At 36.2% G+C, this 17,496-nt stretch overlaps 1 protein-coding gene across 1 annotated transcript in view; it reads right to left on the bottom strand.

Moving 5' to 3' along the window:
- Nucleotides 1-17,496, bottom strand: part of Bub1 (BUB1 mitotic checkpoint serine/threonine kinase) — a 29,253-nt gene extending 11,757 nt beyond the window's left edge. Inside the window, exons 1-14 of the mRNA XM_051183433.1 lie at nt 17,423-17,496; nt 15,354-15,413; nt 15,133-15,271; nt 12,787-12,983; nt 10,667-10,710; nt 9,589-9,689; nt 8,257-8,309; nt 7,988-8,175; nt 5,919-6,073; nt 3,973-4,193; nt 2,971-3,029; nt 1,730-1,858; nt 1,527-1,637; nt 679-775 (exon numbers count right to left, since the gene is read on the bottom strand). Of these exons, the coding sequence (XP_051039390.1) occupies nt 679-775; nt 1,527-1,637; nt 1,730-1,858; nt 2,971-3,029; nt 3,973-4,193; nt 5,919-6,073; nt 7,988-8,175; nt 8,257-8,309; nt 9,589-9,689; nt 10,667-10,710; nt 12,787-12,983; nt 15,133-15,271; nt 15,354-15,413; nt 17,423-17,448 (1,580 nt within the window). The 5' untranslated portion in view covers nt 17,449-17,496. The remainder of the gene's footprint in view (nt 1-678; nt 776-1,526; nt 1,638-1,729; nt 1,859-2,970; nt 3,030-3,972; nt 4,194-5,918; nt 6,074-7,987; nt 8,176-8,256; nt 8,310-9,588; nt 9,690-10,666; nt 10,711-12,786; nt 12,984-15,132; nt 15,272-15,353; nt 15,414-17,422) is intronic.

The raw sequence follows: 17,496 nt of genomic DNA, 5'->3' as shown, positions 1-17,496 counted from the left end.
ATAAACAGAAGATATTTTTATTACACTGGGTTCCAAATTTTAGAAGCAAATGAAAACAAGGACCTTGACCAGTATGAAGTTCTGGCTAGCTAACATTTTAAATCTTATTTATAGTGCCTGTTCTGGATATAGATATCACTTCTGCAAGCTGGTCAAGTTGTCTCCTTTCTATCTCAGCATGAAGTTCCTCCATGTCAAGATACCTGTAACTCACATAGCTTCATTTGTTTTAAATAACAGTGAAGATTCCTGAAAACACCTCATTCTATGCCCTGATGTCTCACTACTGGGTTGTTCTACCTTAAAATGTTTTCTCTGTAGTTATTATTCAACATAAGCCATTTTCTGTTCTACTTTATCTGCCCTGCACTTTATGAATGTACAGGCAGATTCATCCACCTCTAATATAATTTCAAATCCAGAGAATCCATCTGTTTTCTTGACAGCTTATAACGAAACTGGTGCTTCTGCTACAGGAGGTTGTTGTCTTGGAATTCATGCACAGCATGTAAACGGCTCACTGGTGACATCACTGGAATTCCAACCTGAACTACCCTATCTCCTTACTGCCACACAATGTTTAACTCTTAAAGGCCCCTCTGCAGCATCTTACAACACTTGCTGACATGTATTTCCCCCCCTCCATCCCACATTTACTTTAAATAGATCTTTCTTTACCCATAATTTTCTTTGTTTCCATCTTCAAAAATAGGAAAAGCAGATGACAAAGACATGATCTTATTAACTCCCCAAGCTCCAGAAGATACTGCATTTTCTGCAAGAAAATAAAAATAGCATCTCATTACCACCTTGTGAAAAGGCATTATCTTTTAGCAACTTCAGCTACATATAAGAAAAAGTACTGAAATCCTCAAAAATTACTAGGTACTAGGTAATGACATAAGCTAATTTGCGGTGAGGTGAAGTGACTGATTCATCGTCACTGGACCTAGAAGTCAGGGCCCAGTGGAGATCCTGTCACATACAGAACAGTGTCCGACCTCCTATAATGGTGCTACATAGCTCACTCAACAAAAGCACACAAAAGTTGTAGGGTTTTTGTTGTTGTTTATGTCATTTAAGAAAAAAAAAATTTAATCTTTGAGTGTTAGTTTTCAGTCTTCCCAATTCTAACTAGACTCACTTATCTTTGTCATCATTTTTGGCTTCTAGCATTGCTGGGCTCCAAACTCCACCTAGACGTCTTTTTCAGGAGTTGCTTAAGACTCATGTTGAAAATTTACTTACCTGACTGTTCCTACCCATGATACTTTTGTCCTTTAGCACACATTATTAAATAATAACAAAAAAATCCAACTTCATTAAAAAAAAAAAAAAAAAAGCCAAAGCAGTTTTATGCACACTGCAACCCTTTCAAAGCATCATATCATCATATGTGAAATTTATTCATTCCTTGTTCTTACATGGCACACTATTCAAAGGCAGGGCTACATCTAAATCTTGATAAAGCCTATAGCAACTTCCAATGATACTGTGTTCTTAATAGCTTTTAGATAACTCATTACTTTGAAACTGGGCTTCAAATGCATCCTCATTTTGATCTAGAGAAGGGCACTCATTGTTATCATCTGAAATGTCAGGAAGTGTTGGAGCCTGAAACATATTCATGATGAAACCTTATAAAATAGAAAAAAAATATGTCAACAGGTTGCAAATCAGTTTTTATTAATTTGTTAGAGGCAATACGCATTCAAACAAAGTATTTTACCTAATGCTTCCTTGGTGTGCACAGTTGGTGATGGCTGCACTTTGGATGGTGTTGCTTGAACAATTCCCAATGATGTGTTTGGAGTTGTATGAAAAGAATTAATGCTGGCAACCTTATTTGTTTCATACACTAGCAAAGGGAATAAATGTACCATTAGTATGCCATTCAGAACACATTAGAAGGCACAATAATTACAATTAAAGAGTTTACCAATGTCAATAATTATCATAATTTCCATTATCACTGATTGGGCTTTTAATAATGCCATGAAGGTCAAGAACTGCCCTTTTATAGAAAAATAAAATAAAATAAAGGTCACATCAACTTAGGAGTTTTGTCATGAAAGGAATCTTTAGCTCAAAATACACCAAATACTACCTGTGTTCACACTGTCAATCATTCCCTCCTACTATGTTGTGAATCTTAAGGATGTTTTTCCTTTACTCAGCTGGTGTTTGCTCAGACTTCATTTCTTTCTCTTTCTCTTTGTCATCCCCCTGCTCACCTGGAAGTACCAACATCTTTGATGCTTAGAATGTAACAGGAATGTTGCTGCCTGAAAACTCCACATTTGTCGTTCATTCTGCCTGAAACAGGCACACCAAGTTTGCTGCACGATTAGTTCCCTTTCCCAGCTTTTTACCTAAATCTTACTCTACCAGTTCTTCCTAGTCACCTTCTTTGAAACCTATCTCTCCACCCTAATATTAATACTTCTTTTCCTATGGAAAGTCTTACCTTTTTCATCATGACTACCTCACTAACTACTTACAACTGTGCATTGCATCTAGTGAGCATAAACCAAGTCTTTGTGCAATAAGTCTCTATTCCAAATAGCCCGGTTCCTACTGTTAGTGGAAAGGATGCCAGTCACATAAGGAGAGGAAGTGAATGACTAAACTGTGCCTTTATGATTTAATGAACAAAATTATCTTCTATGAAAATGCCTCCACTGTAGTACCAACCAGAATACTAACTAAACTTTGGACTGCCTTTCCCAACTAATGCATTAATTATGACTTTCAGATTAATACACTGATAAATTTAATAGAAAAATGCCAAAGGATTCTGATCTAGGAAGATGTGACTAATAGGTGAGTTTCTATTTTTGTCCAAAAAATTGTCTATGGCTTTGTGACATCATTCTTACCTTCTGAAGAGGAAAGCCTTCCTGCACCAGTCACAAGCAAACCAAGAGTCTACCCAAACAAGATGGATAAATTATTATAATGCAACACTACCTTCTTTTGTTTCTGGTCCACTCTGTGGCATGAATTCATGAATACTTTGACTCACACACCTGGAAGAAAAATCTCTTGAGACACACTGAAGAATAAACGTACTTTATACATTAGAATTTTTAACTAACTCTTAAGAAAGAATAAAAAATGCTAACAATGCAAAGTCTATTAAGGTGAAGATAAAATTGCTTAGGGCCATGGTGTAAGTAAATGAAATATTTATTTTCTTTGAGAATACTAACTCTTTCAAATAAAGATAAACATTTGAACATTTCTGTGCAACCCACATGATCTGCATTTCAGCACAATAACAACCATCCCTCCATGTGGCAGGACAAAATAACACACTTCATTTATGTTTCATGTTAACGGCCTAAGACCTAGTTGCAGGCATTGTATGTTAGTGGAACTAGTACCTTTCTTGTACTAGTTACCTGAAGCCACTAGTGATGTCCAGATTTTAAATGAACAGCAAGGAGGGTGAAGGGTAAAGGCAGCAAACCACTTATATAGCAGCTTGATTTTAAACATACTGGGGCACTCAACCTCATCTGCCTAATATTGCTAGAATTCTCTTAAGGAACTATATTAAAACGTTCAGCAAAGAAATGCAAATCACTTTTAGTTTTACAAATTCCTATCAAATTGCAAGTTAAGCAACGAATAACCAAAGACAAAAATATAAAATAGACAAGAAATTATTATTTCTGAAACCTAGAAAAATCCATCAAAACTGGGGGAATATTGGGAGATCGATCTTGGCACAAAGAACCATTGATACAGATCCTAAATAGCTTCTGAAGGAAGACAAACATCAGAACACATGTCAAGTAACTTTCTGTGCAGTAATAGTGCTAGTATTTTGAGAATCTTTTCAACATACTCACAAAATTTTAAAAAACAAGAACCATTCATCTTTTATACAACATGATTGTAGATCATGAAAAGAAATTATACATGCAATTCACATTACTAATACCTCCAAGACAATATTTAGCTTACCTAGAGTCTGTCTCTGAATGGCCACTTATAGGAAGAGATGGCTGTCTGGCAGTTGGGATTGTCAAAGCACCAGCAACAGCATTTACCACAAGAGGAACATAAGGTGGTTCCTGTGGTTTCTCTCCTGAGTTTTCTGAGGTCTGCTGATTGATGGAGGGAAGATTTGGGACCTTCTGTTCCTGCAGGGTGCATGTATTTGGTTCTATGCATACTGGATTAACCTTTCATGTTGAACAAAAGGATACAAAACAAGACAAAACTTGAATATTACTAATCAGTTATTACAGCTTTTCAAAGCACAACAACAACAAAAGATTAGCTTCTATTACAGCTTCTTAAACATGGTTATACAAAAGCTTATATTTAAATTTTCCTTATTATTATTTATGTGTGTGTGTAGGGACATACATATGTAACTCAGGACAATTTTTAGAGCTGGTTCCCTGCTTTTTGTGGCCAATGTTTCTTACAAGCATCCAGGCAACTTCTGTGTCTGCCTTTCATGGTATGAGAGTTGGGATTACAGATATGTGCCACTATATGTTTTTTTTTTTTTTTTTTTTTTTAACATGTGTTGCTGGGATCAAATTCAAGTCAAATGGCTTGTACAACAAATGCCTTTATTGGCTGAGATATCTCTCCAGTCCAGCATGTTATACTTTTAACCACTGAAAAACAAATTGGCTTCTATAATAATATCAGTATTTACGAAGTAGCTCATTGGATATAGCGGCTCATAGGAGTCCAAGACACAGAAGGATTACAGTGAGGCTTAGTCTAGTCTGGCTACCTAGCAAGTTCTAGGCCAGCCTAGGTGAGTGTGAAACCCTGTCTAATAAACCAAAAACAAGAACAGAGGAGTGAGAAACAATACATGTTAGATCAAAGTGGAAAAGAGACTACTACAAACAAAGGAGTACATGATAAAGGGAGGGCCAGAGAAAGGAAAAGGAGGATCAACAAAACAAAGTATGAGAATCTCATAATGTAACCCATTACTTCATATGTTAAAGTATAAAAAAAAAAGACAACTGAATCACAAAACAAACTCTTCACTTAATTTTGGGAAAAGGCTAAAGTTAATGTTATCAAATATTCCTCACAGTGCTCTACTCAAATCTTCTTAGTAGCCATTTTCTATTTAATGGATAGGATACATCTGTATTAATTTCCATAAAGTTACATGGTCCACAATAGTAAGAATAAACAAACTCTTAGAATATCAGCTTTTCTATTTACACAGAAACAGAATGTAATAAGACAGAAGCATTATCTTACAGAGCATTCTAAGAGTTAACTTTAGCTGGATATGGTGGCATATGCCATTAATCACAGCTCTTTAGAGGCAGAAGCAGGGGCATCTCTGTCAGTTCAATCCATCTGGTTCACATAGCAAGTTCCAGGTCAGCCAGGGCTACAACTAAGAATCTGTCTCAAAACCAAAACAAAAAAAATCCAAGAGCAGTAACTTAAATGACCTACATTAATTCCTTACCTAACAAGTTAGTAAAAACAGTGACAGCACAGATAAATTACCCCATTAGAAGTACCACAGATCTCAGGGTCTCTTGTACTTTGGGTGTCTTCACAGACTTGCTTGAGCCAAGCATTTCCACCCTGTCTCTATATTTCTTTGCTCATTCCATTTTTTGTTGTTGCTGTTTTGTTTTTTGAAAAGGCATAGTCTTGGCTGTCCCGGAACTTGCTCTGTAGACCAGGCTGGCCTCGAACCCACAGAAATATCTGCCTGTCTCTGCCTCCCAAGTGCTGAGATTAAAAGGGCACACCACCAGTCTGGCTCATTCCAAATTTCATACATCTTTCTGTATCAAATTATTTTAAAATTCAGTAAGAGTCTTAGCTAAATTAGAAAAACTTTAAAAACAGGGCAGAGAGCAACAGCTAGCAGTAGGGACAAGCTATAGCTGTGAAGAATGTGGACATACGTCAGGCCTGTTCTGGGAAGCAGGCAGGTTCTCCTTGTGAGACAACTCCACCACTTGATGCAATTTCTTGTGCAGTTCATCCATTTTCTGTTTTAAGAGTTGCTCTTCAAAGGCATTTGCTTCTTTTCTTTTCATATAGTGTCTGTCTTCACTAACTTTAAGAAATATTAAAAAAGCATGGTTTGCTCTCAAAATTTCATCAGAATATTGCATTCAAAATGAGCAAAAGCTCACAATTTAGGATACTTTTAAATCAAAAATTTCCATACTTTATCGATCTTAGAACTAAAACATATTATCTTTTAATTATACTCTTTACTTGTCCTCATCATGGTTACTATTAAATATAGGTCATATGTTATAATATGTTAAAAAAAACTGTATTATGTGATCAATAATATTCAGCAATGACAGCCTAACACTAAACACTTCTTACAAAACAATTATACTAGGTTGCAAATAACATGAATTCTCCATTTTTATTATTTTATCTTACATATGTGCTTGTGTTCAGGTGCACATGTATATATGTATATATGGCTACAAAGAGCCTTAGGGGCCATCCTCTTGGTCTTGTTCTCATTGGCCTGGAGATAACCAAGTATTCCAGGCCTCTGCTATCTGAGTGCTGTGCCATCACACTTGTCTTTTTAATGTGGTTCCTGGGAATCAAACACATATCCTTATTATTGCATAGTACGTACTTTACTAACTGAGCTATCCCCCTACCCCCAGAATCCCCCACTTCAGATTTAAAAAAATGTAATTCTAGGCACTTTTCAAAAAAATATTAAAAGTATTAAAGGGCACAAGTCCCAAGCAAGGTATATATGTGGAGGTCAGAGGACAACTTGCTGGTTTTCTCCTCCTACCACGTGGGTCTTAGGGTCAGAACTCAGGTAGCTTTTAATTTTTTAAAGTGTGTGTGTGTGTGTATGAGAGAGAGAGAGAGACGTGTACATGTACGTGATGGTGCCTACAGAGGCTAGAGGTGTTGGGTCAACATTGAGCTGGGTGTTACAGGGCGTTGTAAGTCACTGAACTCAAGTCCTTAGCAAAAAAGCACCACCAGCTCTTAATTGCTGAATCACCTTAACAACTCCAGCTCTTTAGAAAATAAAGTGTACTAGGGTCAGAGTTTCAAGTAAAACTTTGGTTAGTTCCATTTCCACTAAACATCAAATATGGGCACACTCCAAAATTAATAGTCTGTCTAGAGACTACAGTTTTGGCCCATGGACAATTCAACATGGTCGTCCACAAATATTGACTTTTCTCTATAGTTGGTTAAATAGAAAAATAATGAACACAGGGACTAGAGAGATGGCTCAGCAGTTAAGAAAAGTTGCTGTTCTTGCAAAGCTCAGTTTATTTTCAGGTACCTTTATCAGACAGCTCTCAACTACCTCTTCTGGCCTCTGAGGACACTGCACTCACATGCACAAACCCACACTCACATGTAACTTTAAATAATAAAATAAAAATTTTAAAAAGGTAATGAGCAAAAGGCTCACATAGTAGATCTTGTCCAAATAACCTAGAGGACATAAAACTCTGAGTGGAACAAAGGTTCATTTTCCTCTCTTCAAGGTGCACATTTCCTTATGAGGAACAAAAAGCATTTATTCCATAAACATAGATAACTTGGCATGCTGATCAGAAGACTACTTCTGCATGTTTTGTTTAAAGTAGAAGCAAACTTGGAAAATCTCTTCTGAACTTCAGTTCTCAATTATCCTTTCACAACACAAATAAATCCTCTACAAATTTAGGACTACTGTCTACAGAGGTTCAAATTCACATAGATGATATTGAAATACTATCCAATTCACTAATGCAAAGACAATGCCAGAAAGAATGTTTACTGTAGTGCTGTTTTAACTGTCAGCTGGGTTATCAGTTCATCAATGGAGCCTGTGGACAAGCATTGCTGTTAGGCTAGTGTCTAACAAAGACTTCTAGGCTTCTGATAGAAGGAGCTCAAGACATTCTCTTATCTTTCATTCAATTATGTGATTACTCATCATTAAAAAGACACCAAAATAAATAATATATAAGAGTGCAAATACCCCACTGTTCATGCTTCCTTCGTTGATTGTATTTCTGGGCTCTTAGTTCTTCAAAGGAAAATTCTGAATCCCCACGAATAAGCTTTTCCTTGCAGTACATAACAACCTGCTGGGAATCAGCCTTGGGTGCCACAGATGAGCTCACAGAGCACTCTGATTTGGAAATCATGATCACTCTTTGTTCTTGACTAGGGGGGAAAAAGACATCATTTACAACAGTGTATTAAAGTAATTTGAAGGAAACTTAATAATGTATTCATTGTACTTACATGTTAGACTCTTTATCACAAGCAGAAGGTGTCACATCAGAACTTTCTGAGCCCTAAAAGACAGAAAATAATCATGAGTATTCACTTACCTAAGAGAAACCTTCACACAAATTACTCCACAATCAATCGGAAAATGCTCCATGGGAAGAGGCCTCTTAATCTAAAGTAGATTTACATGTTTATATAAATTACGATTAATTGCTAGAGCTTTAGTTGACATTATTTTTACTTAACTTTTCAAACTGAGGTTCCCCCAAAAGAAAACAATTAATTTAAATTTAAAAAATTAAATTTTCCTTCTGTTATTGCTTTACTCACAGAAATTCCCAATAGTAGTAATAACCCACCAAACAAGTATTTACTGATATTTTGCAAATATCATACAATGAGTTAGGTCTGGGGAATATGACCAGAAATAACACCCATTTCATCCCTCTACAAATTTAGTGTAGTAGAAAGAATAAGATATAAATTGGAACAATCTATCAGTTAGACATGCATATTCTACTTCTAGGAATGTGTTGCATTAGTAAAACAGACATCTAAAGAATGATTGTCCAACGAAAGAGAAAGATGCTAAGAAACATGAAGTTGAAGAGGAGATTTGAGTACTTTTAATGTTCATAAGCAGGCAAAGGCAGAAGAGCTTTAGATGGATCAAAAATATTTATGGGGATAAAAACTAGGCACAAGTAGGAAGCTACCTTTTCCCCAAAACAGCAGAAAAAGTCATAGCTACCTATGTAATGGTTGGTAGCAAAAAATGAGAAGCTATCTTCTGCTATGTTGCAGAAATAGTATTTCTTTTTTATAGCTACGACAGTGAGATAGACACATCCCGAATTTTAGGACAATGAAGTTTAAAATCACAATAATTTGGTATTAAAGAATTAACTGGTAAATATAAGAGACATATAATATTAAGAATGATGTGGAACATGGGGAAGAAATGCCTGAAAATTGCTAGACCTCTGGTTGAGGTTATGTGCATAAATGCATAAATCCTTGAGGTTCTGGGTTTTTTCTAAAGCTGTGCTCAAAAAACAACAAATGTGATCCAAAATAGGCATTTCCTGGGTCCACAAAGATGCCAACAGAAAAAATAAAGCATATTAGAAGGATGGAAACCGAAGACAGGCAGGGTCCCTAGGTCTGACAAGTTATATTCGAGTTGAGCAGAGATAGAGGATGAAAAGGCTCAGAGCTTCCATGGAGTGGTAGCTGAAATGGAGACAGGGTTAATGGAATAAGATGCCAAGGCAGATATAAAAGACAGCCAGAACAGCTGTCTAATGACATCCAATACAACATACAAATAAATGTCCTTGTTACCAGACTCTTAGGAACATAGGCTGAGTTTTTTCCAGGACTTGACTTTGTTGTCATGATGTGGTTTGGAATCTGTGAATTACACAGAGCTTCTGCAGTTGCAGCTATGAGAGAAAAGGAAATGAGTAGTAAGTGAAAATTAACATTAAATTAAATTAGCACATAATACATCCTACTGTTCTTTCAGTATGTTGTGTTAAAAAAAAATCTATTTGGAACTGGAGAGATAGCTCAGAGTTAATGAGAAATTGTTCTTAAGAAGGACTGAGGTATAATTTCCAGCACCCACATGGTTGCTCACAGTCCTCCATAACTCTAGGTCTAGCGGATGTGATGCCCTCTTCTGACTTATGTGGGCACTAGGTATGTGTGCAGTACAGACACATGCAAGCAAAACACTCATACATATAAAATGTCTGACACATAAATACAAAAACTACTTTAGAAATCAACCCATTTTAAACACTCAGAAAATGGACTAATTTTCAGTTAAGAAAAATATTAGAGAAGCAATTTTATAAACAACTCAGGAAGTTAAGATAATACCTGGATGGACTATTAAGCCTAAGTGGTTATTTTAAACAAAATAACAGTGACTGTTGTTGAAATGGGTTCTTTATTTCTAAGTGAAAAAAAGAAAAGGCCACATTTTTAAAAACCACATTACATCTATTTAATTGTGAACAGATGGGAAGTCTAGCATATCCTCTCTTTGGGACAATCTTTTTTTTTTGTTTGTTTGCTTAAGACAGTATACTGTATGTAGCCATGGCTCAAAACTTATGTTCCTTTTGAGTACTGGGATTAAAGGGATTAAAGCTAATATCTAGATGTTAGCTTATTATTAAGCTATGCTTTCAGGTTTGCTCTATTACAGTGCTAAGACACAGCCCCGCTACTATTCAGAGATGTTTTATGAGATTACTTTCAGAGTGCTTTCCTATTACCCAAAACAGTAATTTGGTTTTTGGTTTTCATTAAATACTACATGAGGCCTTTTTTAACAAACAAAAACCACTAAATGGAAATTACATACTAAATTTTCAACAATCTAGACATTTAAAAAAAGTTATCATTTTACCTTGAGCTGGAAAATGGGTTCCAGTAAGACGTGCCTGGAATAGACTAAATGATAATAAAAGTACATAAATACAGTTTTTAATCTTATAGTTTAATATACATATATATTGAAATGGAAATTAAATATAACAGGCAATAAAGACAGAAAAAGAAAAATTGAATTTCAAAGTTGCTTTAAACTTTAGAAATAACATTCTGGGAATATTTATATTAGAAAAGTCCTCTTTCCATACACTTTATGTCAATATTTTTCAAATTCACTTAGCACATACATCGTCTTTCTCCATGAATCAAGTCTGCGGATGTTAAAATTAAAAAATGCTTCAACTAGTTTGTCACATATTTTATAATCTGAATCAAAATGATTATAGCATTACAAAGAAATCAAAATATAAAACAAACCACTGTTCCAAAGGGCATACATCATTTCATAGCACTTTTTCATACCAATTTGACCTTTTATAAACTGTGCAGCTCCCAAGCCTGACATTTGTGGGTAACGAAAGCAAATACCATAAAGAGAAGAAATACACAACTAAACACTAAATTTTGCTTGATTCATAAATTCAAGCAAACCAATGGTAACAAAACCATTTTACTTGGTTTGAAAAATCACAAAATTAGATAATATTAAAGAATTATTGTTAACTTTATTAGGTGACATACATTAAGCCTTTGTAACACTTTTAAAGAGCACTGCAGTGGTGTTTGAGAGAAAAGATTTTATTATCTTCAAAAATCTATCAGTATAGGGACAGTGAGGTGATGTAGCACAGTAACAGGCCTGACCACCAGAGTTCAATCTTCCCAGGAACCTCTGACCTCCACACACTTTAAGTAGTGTGCTTGCCCAAACAAGTTAAAAAGACAAACACATATTAATACAGACAAAAAAAAAAAAAAAAAAAAAAAAAAGACTAAGGGGCTGGAGAGAAGGTTAAGAGCGCTTGCTGTTCTTCCAAAGGGCTCAGGTTTGACTCTCAGCACCTACATAATGGTTCACAACTAGATCCAATGCCCTCTTCTGGCTTCTGTGGTTACCAGGCACACACCTACATACATATATTCAGACAAACAAACCTGTTAACAATTAAACATACTTATTTTTTATTCTCATAATAATTTTTTAAAGCACAAATACTATAATAAAACTGAAAAAAAACCAGGTAAGTATATTTAATGCTGGTAAGAGGTGTAATGCACAGTAGGTCTTCAATTCTTCTCATGAGAATGCAGAAGAAAACCTTTGAATAGATTGGTTTGGTTGTATGTTCCACATGCCTTGAAACTGTTTAACCATACTTTTATTCAATTATTTCAATTCTAGAAGCTATCAAAACATGATAAATGTAAGAAACACATTACCTTTAGGGGTAAGATCTTGACATACAGTGTGTTTATAGATTGACTTTGTAAAGCATGTTTGCAATTCTGTAATATGGCAAGAAAAATTTCTGCATTTCACGTTTTCCTAAGTGAGGCATTTTTAATTACAGAAAAGGAACAGAACAAAGCATGTATTGGGGGGGGGGATGAGATATTCATTGATATGCACTATTTACTATGGTTTGAATGGTCACAAAACTCATGTTGAAACTAAATCCCCATTGTGAGGATTTACAAAATGTTACCTCCAGCCTGGCAGTGGTGGCACACAGCTTTAAACCCAGTTCTTGGGAGGCAGAGAAAGGTGGATCTCTGTGAATTTAAGGCCAGCTTGGTCTACAAAGTAAGTTCCAGGACAGCTAGAGCTGTTACATGGAGAAACCCTGTCTTGAATACCCCCCCCACACACACACACAGAGGTTATCTCCAAAATGTGATTAGATAAAGAGAGCTCTCTCTTCATGGATGGACAATTCTATTCATGGCTTAATGGGTTATTCTGAGGGGACAATTTGTTCTGTCTCTATGTGTCCTTCTTGTGATGTGATATCTTGTGTTGCCTCAAAATTCTGCAGTCTAAAACATTATAAAACATCACACACCATCCTAAGTAGAGTATAAAGTTCCATATCTGCATTCAACCTACAATACACATATAGCATGACTTACAGTTAAAGTAGATAATACACAAAAATACACACAAAGGAAAAGATGAGTTATATTCTTTAACACTACCTGTATTGTTGCTGCAGTAGTTCTTTAGGTTCCGCCTGGTTTTGAATTCCTCTCCGAAAAACAGCACTGGCATGTTGTAACTCTCCCTGGGCTTCCAGATGACCCGCCCAAGTTATATATAGAGAAGATGACTTGGTTCCAATTCCCTGATTATACAGAAACTCAAAAAACTGATGAAGATCACTGTTGTACTCAGCCTACAGAAACCCAGAGCAGAATCACACAAAAACAATGAGGTACAAAGAAATAGTTAATGGATATAGGGGGCCACTAGATAGGAAGAATAACTTCTAATCTACACTAGGAAACTATGGTTGGTAATTTTATATTCCAAAATAGCTGAAACAGAGGGTTTTGATTTCCAGCACATAAAAAATGATAAATATTGGAGGCTATACAACAATTATTCAGATCACAAGGCTATACATTGTTTAGACATTACTCTATTCCATAATTATGAATAACTGTTATACACGAGACAACCAAACTGCTAGGCTAGGTCTGTCCCAGAACCCAGCAGCAGCCCTACATTGTTTACTCTTTATGAGAGTCTAGGAATGTACTATATAGGTAAAGACATATGTTGTTCTTAGATGGTGAATCTAAAATTCATCTCTTCCCTTGATATTTGAGGATTATGGTAGTATTTCATAAAATAGTAGGGCCTATGATTCATTACATGAAACATTACTTTGGTCTTAACCTAAGGTTACTCAATTTTCATAGGGCGCCTTTAGTTATAGTATTTTATAATTTAGGGAACAATTTCAATTTATTTCATATGATTTTATTACTAGAATTCAGTCAGATTAGACTGAAGAGTCCTGTCCCTTTTTTTTTTTTTTTTTTTTTTTTTTAACAGTTGGTAACTATGCAAGACAGGATTTCTCTGTGAAACAGTCCTGACTGTCCTGGCACTCATTCTATAGATCAGGCTGGCCTTGGACTCATCACAGAGATGTCTCTGCCTCCCAAGTGCTGGGATTAAAGGCATGCACCACCACCATTCGGCCTTGGTAACAATATTTTAATTAAAAACATGTTCCCACTAGGGGTTATTCTACCTGGACTGTATAATGTACAAACCTTAGCTGGGTCTCAACTTCTTTTTAAAACATGTTTTTGTTTATTATTATTATTTACAACAATTTTTATTAATTTTTTGGTTTCTCTATATTGCTTTGGATCCTATCCTAGAACTAGATCTGTAGATCAGGCTGGCCTTGAACTCACAGAGATCACTCTGCCTGTCTCCCTAGTGCTCGGATTAAAGGTGTGTGCCACCAACATTCGGCTTATTTACAACAATTTTTAATTTTCAATGTATTTTGATCATATTGATCTACCCCAAGTCCTTCTAGATCTCTCCCCCTTCCCTACCCACCCAACTTTAAATTCTTTCTCAAAAAACAAAACAAAAACCCAATACAAAACAGCCAAACCTAGAAAATAAAATTCATCAATGCCCCTCCCTGCCACCCAAAAAAAAAAGGGGGGGGGGATCACAAAAAACAAAAAAACAAAAAAACAAAAAAAAAAAAAACCCCAAAAAAAAACAACCCAAACTATAACCAAATAAAAGCACACAAAAAACAGTGGAGTCCATTATTTGTTGGTCAGCTACTCCTGAACACAGGACCTGACACTTACATCGAAGTTGAACAAGACAAACCAAGAAAAGGTACAAGAGTCAGAGACCTACTTATTTGAACACTCAGGAACCCCATAAAAACACTAATACTGGAAGCTATAATATAGAGTCCCTCCCCTATTAAAGCCTCAGGCTACCTTCTCCTTCTCCTTTTAGTACTGTATGTGGTCTCTGAATTAAAATTTCCAGAGACCTTAGCATCTAAGAGTTTCTGCTTATTTCTCTCAAGCACATTTCTTCTTCCTTCCTTCCTTCCTTTTTTTTTTTTTTTGGGGGGGGGTAGGGACAGAGTCTAGATATATAGCATTGGCTGATCTAGAACTCACTATGTAGACCAGTCTGGCCTCAACTCAGACCTGCTTGCCTCTCTCTCCCAAGTGATGTGATTAAAGGTGTGAGCCACCACAACCTGCTTTAATCACATTTCATATCCAGCAATTAGTTTAACTTTTTGTTACTATCTCATGTTGAACATACATATATGAAAAAGAGGAGTTTTAAAATTAAATCACTGATTCCTCAATATTTCAGAAGCTAAGGCTCTAAAATACGTACCTTTGACTATTTAACTTCTAAAAAATTCATGACTATAAACATGAAATTGATATGAAAAGGCAGTCTAAAATGATCTTAACAAGGGAGGGGGACCAAAAATAAAACATTGTATTTAGTTATCTACCTGAAATTATACTCACAAAGTTTAAACAATAATGGATGAATCTTGAATCATTGTGGTACCTCTTCTTATCTAAAAATTCTTTTATTAAATGTTGTAATAATGTCATCATGCATTCTTTATTGTCAGGAAAATTCTCTTCTACCCACTTCATAAAGCTGGAAAAATATGGATATTAGTTTTTCACAGTGTAGCATATGGTTCCTTTGTTTAAAGGAAAATAAACAAACAGACACTAACCTTTCCCATTCCCCAAGCGGGTCATTACCCTGGTAGCTTTGCATATGTGCTTCAAACATGCTAGAAAGGAAAAGGACATACATGAGAGATTAGGAATAATTCCTAAAAGCCAAAGATACATTTGATTCTACATTGTGTCATCTACATGCTTGAAAATGGAAATCTTGAATAACAGCCCAAGCATCCCTGAAAAGAACAATCATTCAGAGGTATTCAGAAAAATCAGCAGCAGTATTTGTCCACAGGTCTATCTAGATTTGCTGGTCTCCAATGTCACTGCCACCTGGTGGGACTGAGATAGGTCTGCTCAGGTCCTCCCTTACTTCTCAGGAGCATAGATAATATATACAGGATTAGAGTTAAGGGCCAAAGAAAGCCTCTCCTTTGGTTTGACAACCCCAGAGATAGTTTGCTTGAGTCCAAATCTAATATTGTCCCAGAGGAAAAGCATATGACAGTGCTGGTAAATACCCACAGAATGCCTAAAGGACTTTGCTTTCCTTACTTCCATAACACCCAATCAGAGCTTAAGAAGTCAGGCAAGCAAATTAAATTCCAAGGACCTCAGGTGCTAGTGGGATAAACAATAAACATAAAAATAGGAGCATGTTACATGGAGTAATAGAAGGAAGGGGGGGCAAACTAAGGAGTAATCGTAGGGCAAAGGCTATCTTTAAGGGAGTGACATGTGATCAGTGCTACATAGCTAACAGTTATGTGAGGGAAATCATCAAGGCTAACAGCATGCTGAGTAGAAGAAGTGGCAATTTTAATCTGCATTTTACAACATCTTTATTTTTCACAGAAAGGAAACGCAAGTAGGAATCAGTCAGGAAACTATAGCTATAGCAGATCCTCATGGGTAGTACTCCGGACCAGGGAGAGAATAGTCCCTGTAAATTTCAGGGACAGGGAGGATGGGAATTAACTGTATTCTGAGTATGAATCAAGTTGAAAAACAACCATAGGTATTTAAACTGAGATATGATAAGATTATATTTTTTTCAGAAATGACCAGAAAAATCAACCTCAAAATATAATTCATTGGCATACTGAAATTCTATAGACAGCAATGGCTTTTTCATAATTTCGTGGACAGAAGTGGCAAAAATTTTAGCATTTTTTAAAAAAAATTAAATCAAGGAATTTCACTTTTTCACTTAAAAGAAACGCATTTCGGATTCTTTTCGGCATGTCTGAATTGGCAGCACACTACTTTTGTCTTTTGAAGTCCTTATTTAGCAAAATAAGAGTACAACTTTAATAGCCTCACACTAACCATACTCCCTGGGAAAATGGCTTACACAGTTACTTAATATGAAAACACCTAATCATTAAAACAAATTAGCCTTTTAAAAGTCAAAATACCTAGTTTCTTTTTTTTTAAATGGGGAGGGGCTTTCAAAGAGAATATTTAGTTGATCTGACTAAAAATTAAATTGCTTTAAGCCAATTCTTCGGATACCCAAAGAGCTGATAAAAATTTTATTTCCTATAACATGATTTAACAGTTTTAAATGGTTTTACATCACAGGCTAGAAAGTCACTTAAAGGAAAAAAAAAAAACCAACCAGTGTGGGAACATAAAAAAATATCTGCTTGTAGACAGAAACAAATGACAACAAGCATTTTTTTCCATTAGGTTCGGCTTCAGTTTTTTGTTTGTTTGTTTGTTTTTTAGCATAGCAAGTAAGCGAGAAATAGTAAAGTCTTACTCTGCTATTAAGAGACTGAAATTTTCTCCTAAATAGCAAGTAAGCGAGAAATAGTAAAGTCTTACTCTGCTATTAAGAGACTGAAATTTTCTCCTAAAACCTCTACCACACAAGGTTTGGGGATTTGAAGGCGGGGCGTCTGCAAGCTGCCCAAATCCCCGTCCACAAGACGGCCGCGGGGCAGCTCGCAGCTCCCACTCGAGCGATGTGGGGGCGGCCGCCTAGGCTGAGACGCGGTGGCCAACTCCCAAGGGAACCCGCTGAGGAGAAAGCCCGGCTGACGGACCGAGACTCAACCGTCCTGGCCCGCCCTCAGCTCGGCTCGCGCCCTCACTCCACCTGAGGGACACTTACCGAAAGACATTTTCTAGGCTGTCCATGACGAGAGAAAACGCACGGCGGCGAGACACGGAACTCAGCCGCCGACG

The sequence above is a fragment of the Phodopus roborovskii genome, unplaced genomic scaffold, assembly GCF_943737965.1.
Source record: "Phodopus roborovskii unplaced genomic scaffold, PHOROB, whole genome shotgun sequence".
Taxonomy (NCBI): Eukaryota; Metazoa; Chordata; class Mammalia; order Rodentia; family Cricetidae; genus Phodopus; species Phodopus roborovskii.
The sequence above is the reverse complement of the archived record's forward strand: the minus strand, read 5'-3'. Positions and strand labels throughout refer to the sequence as shown.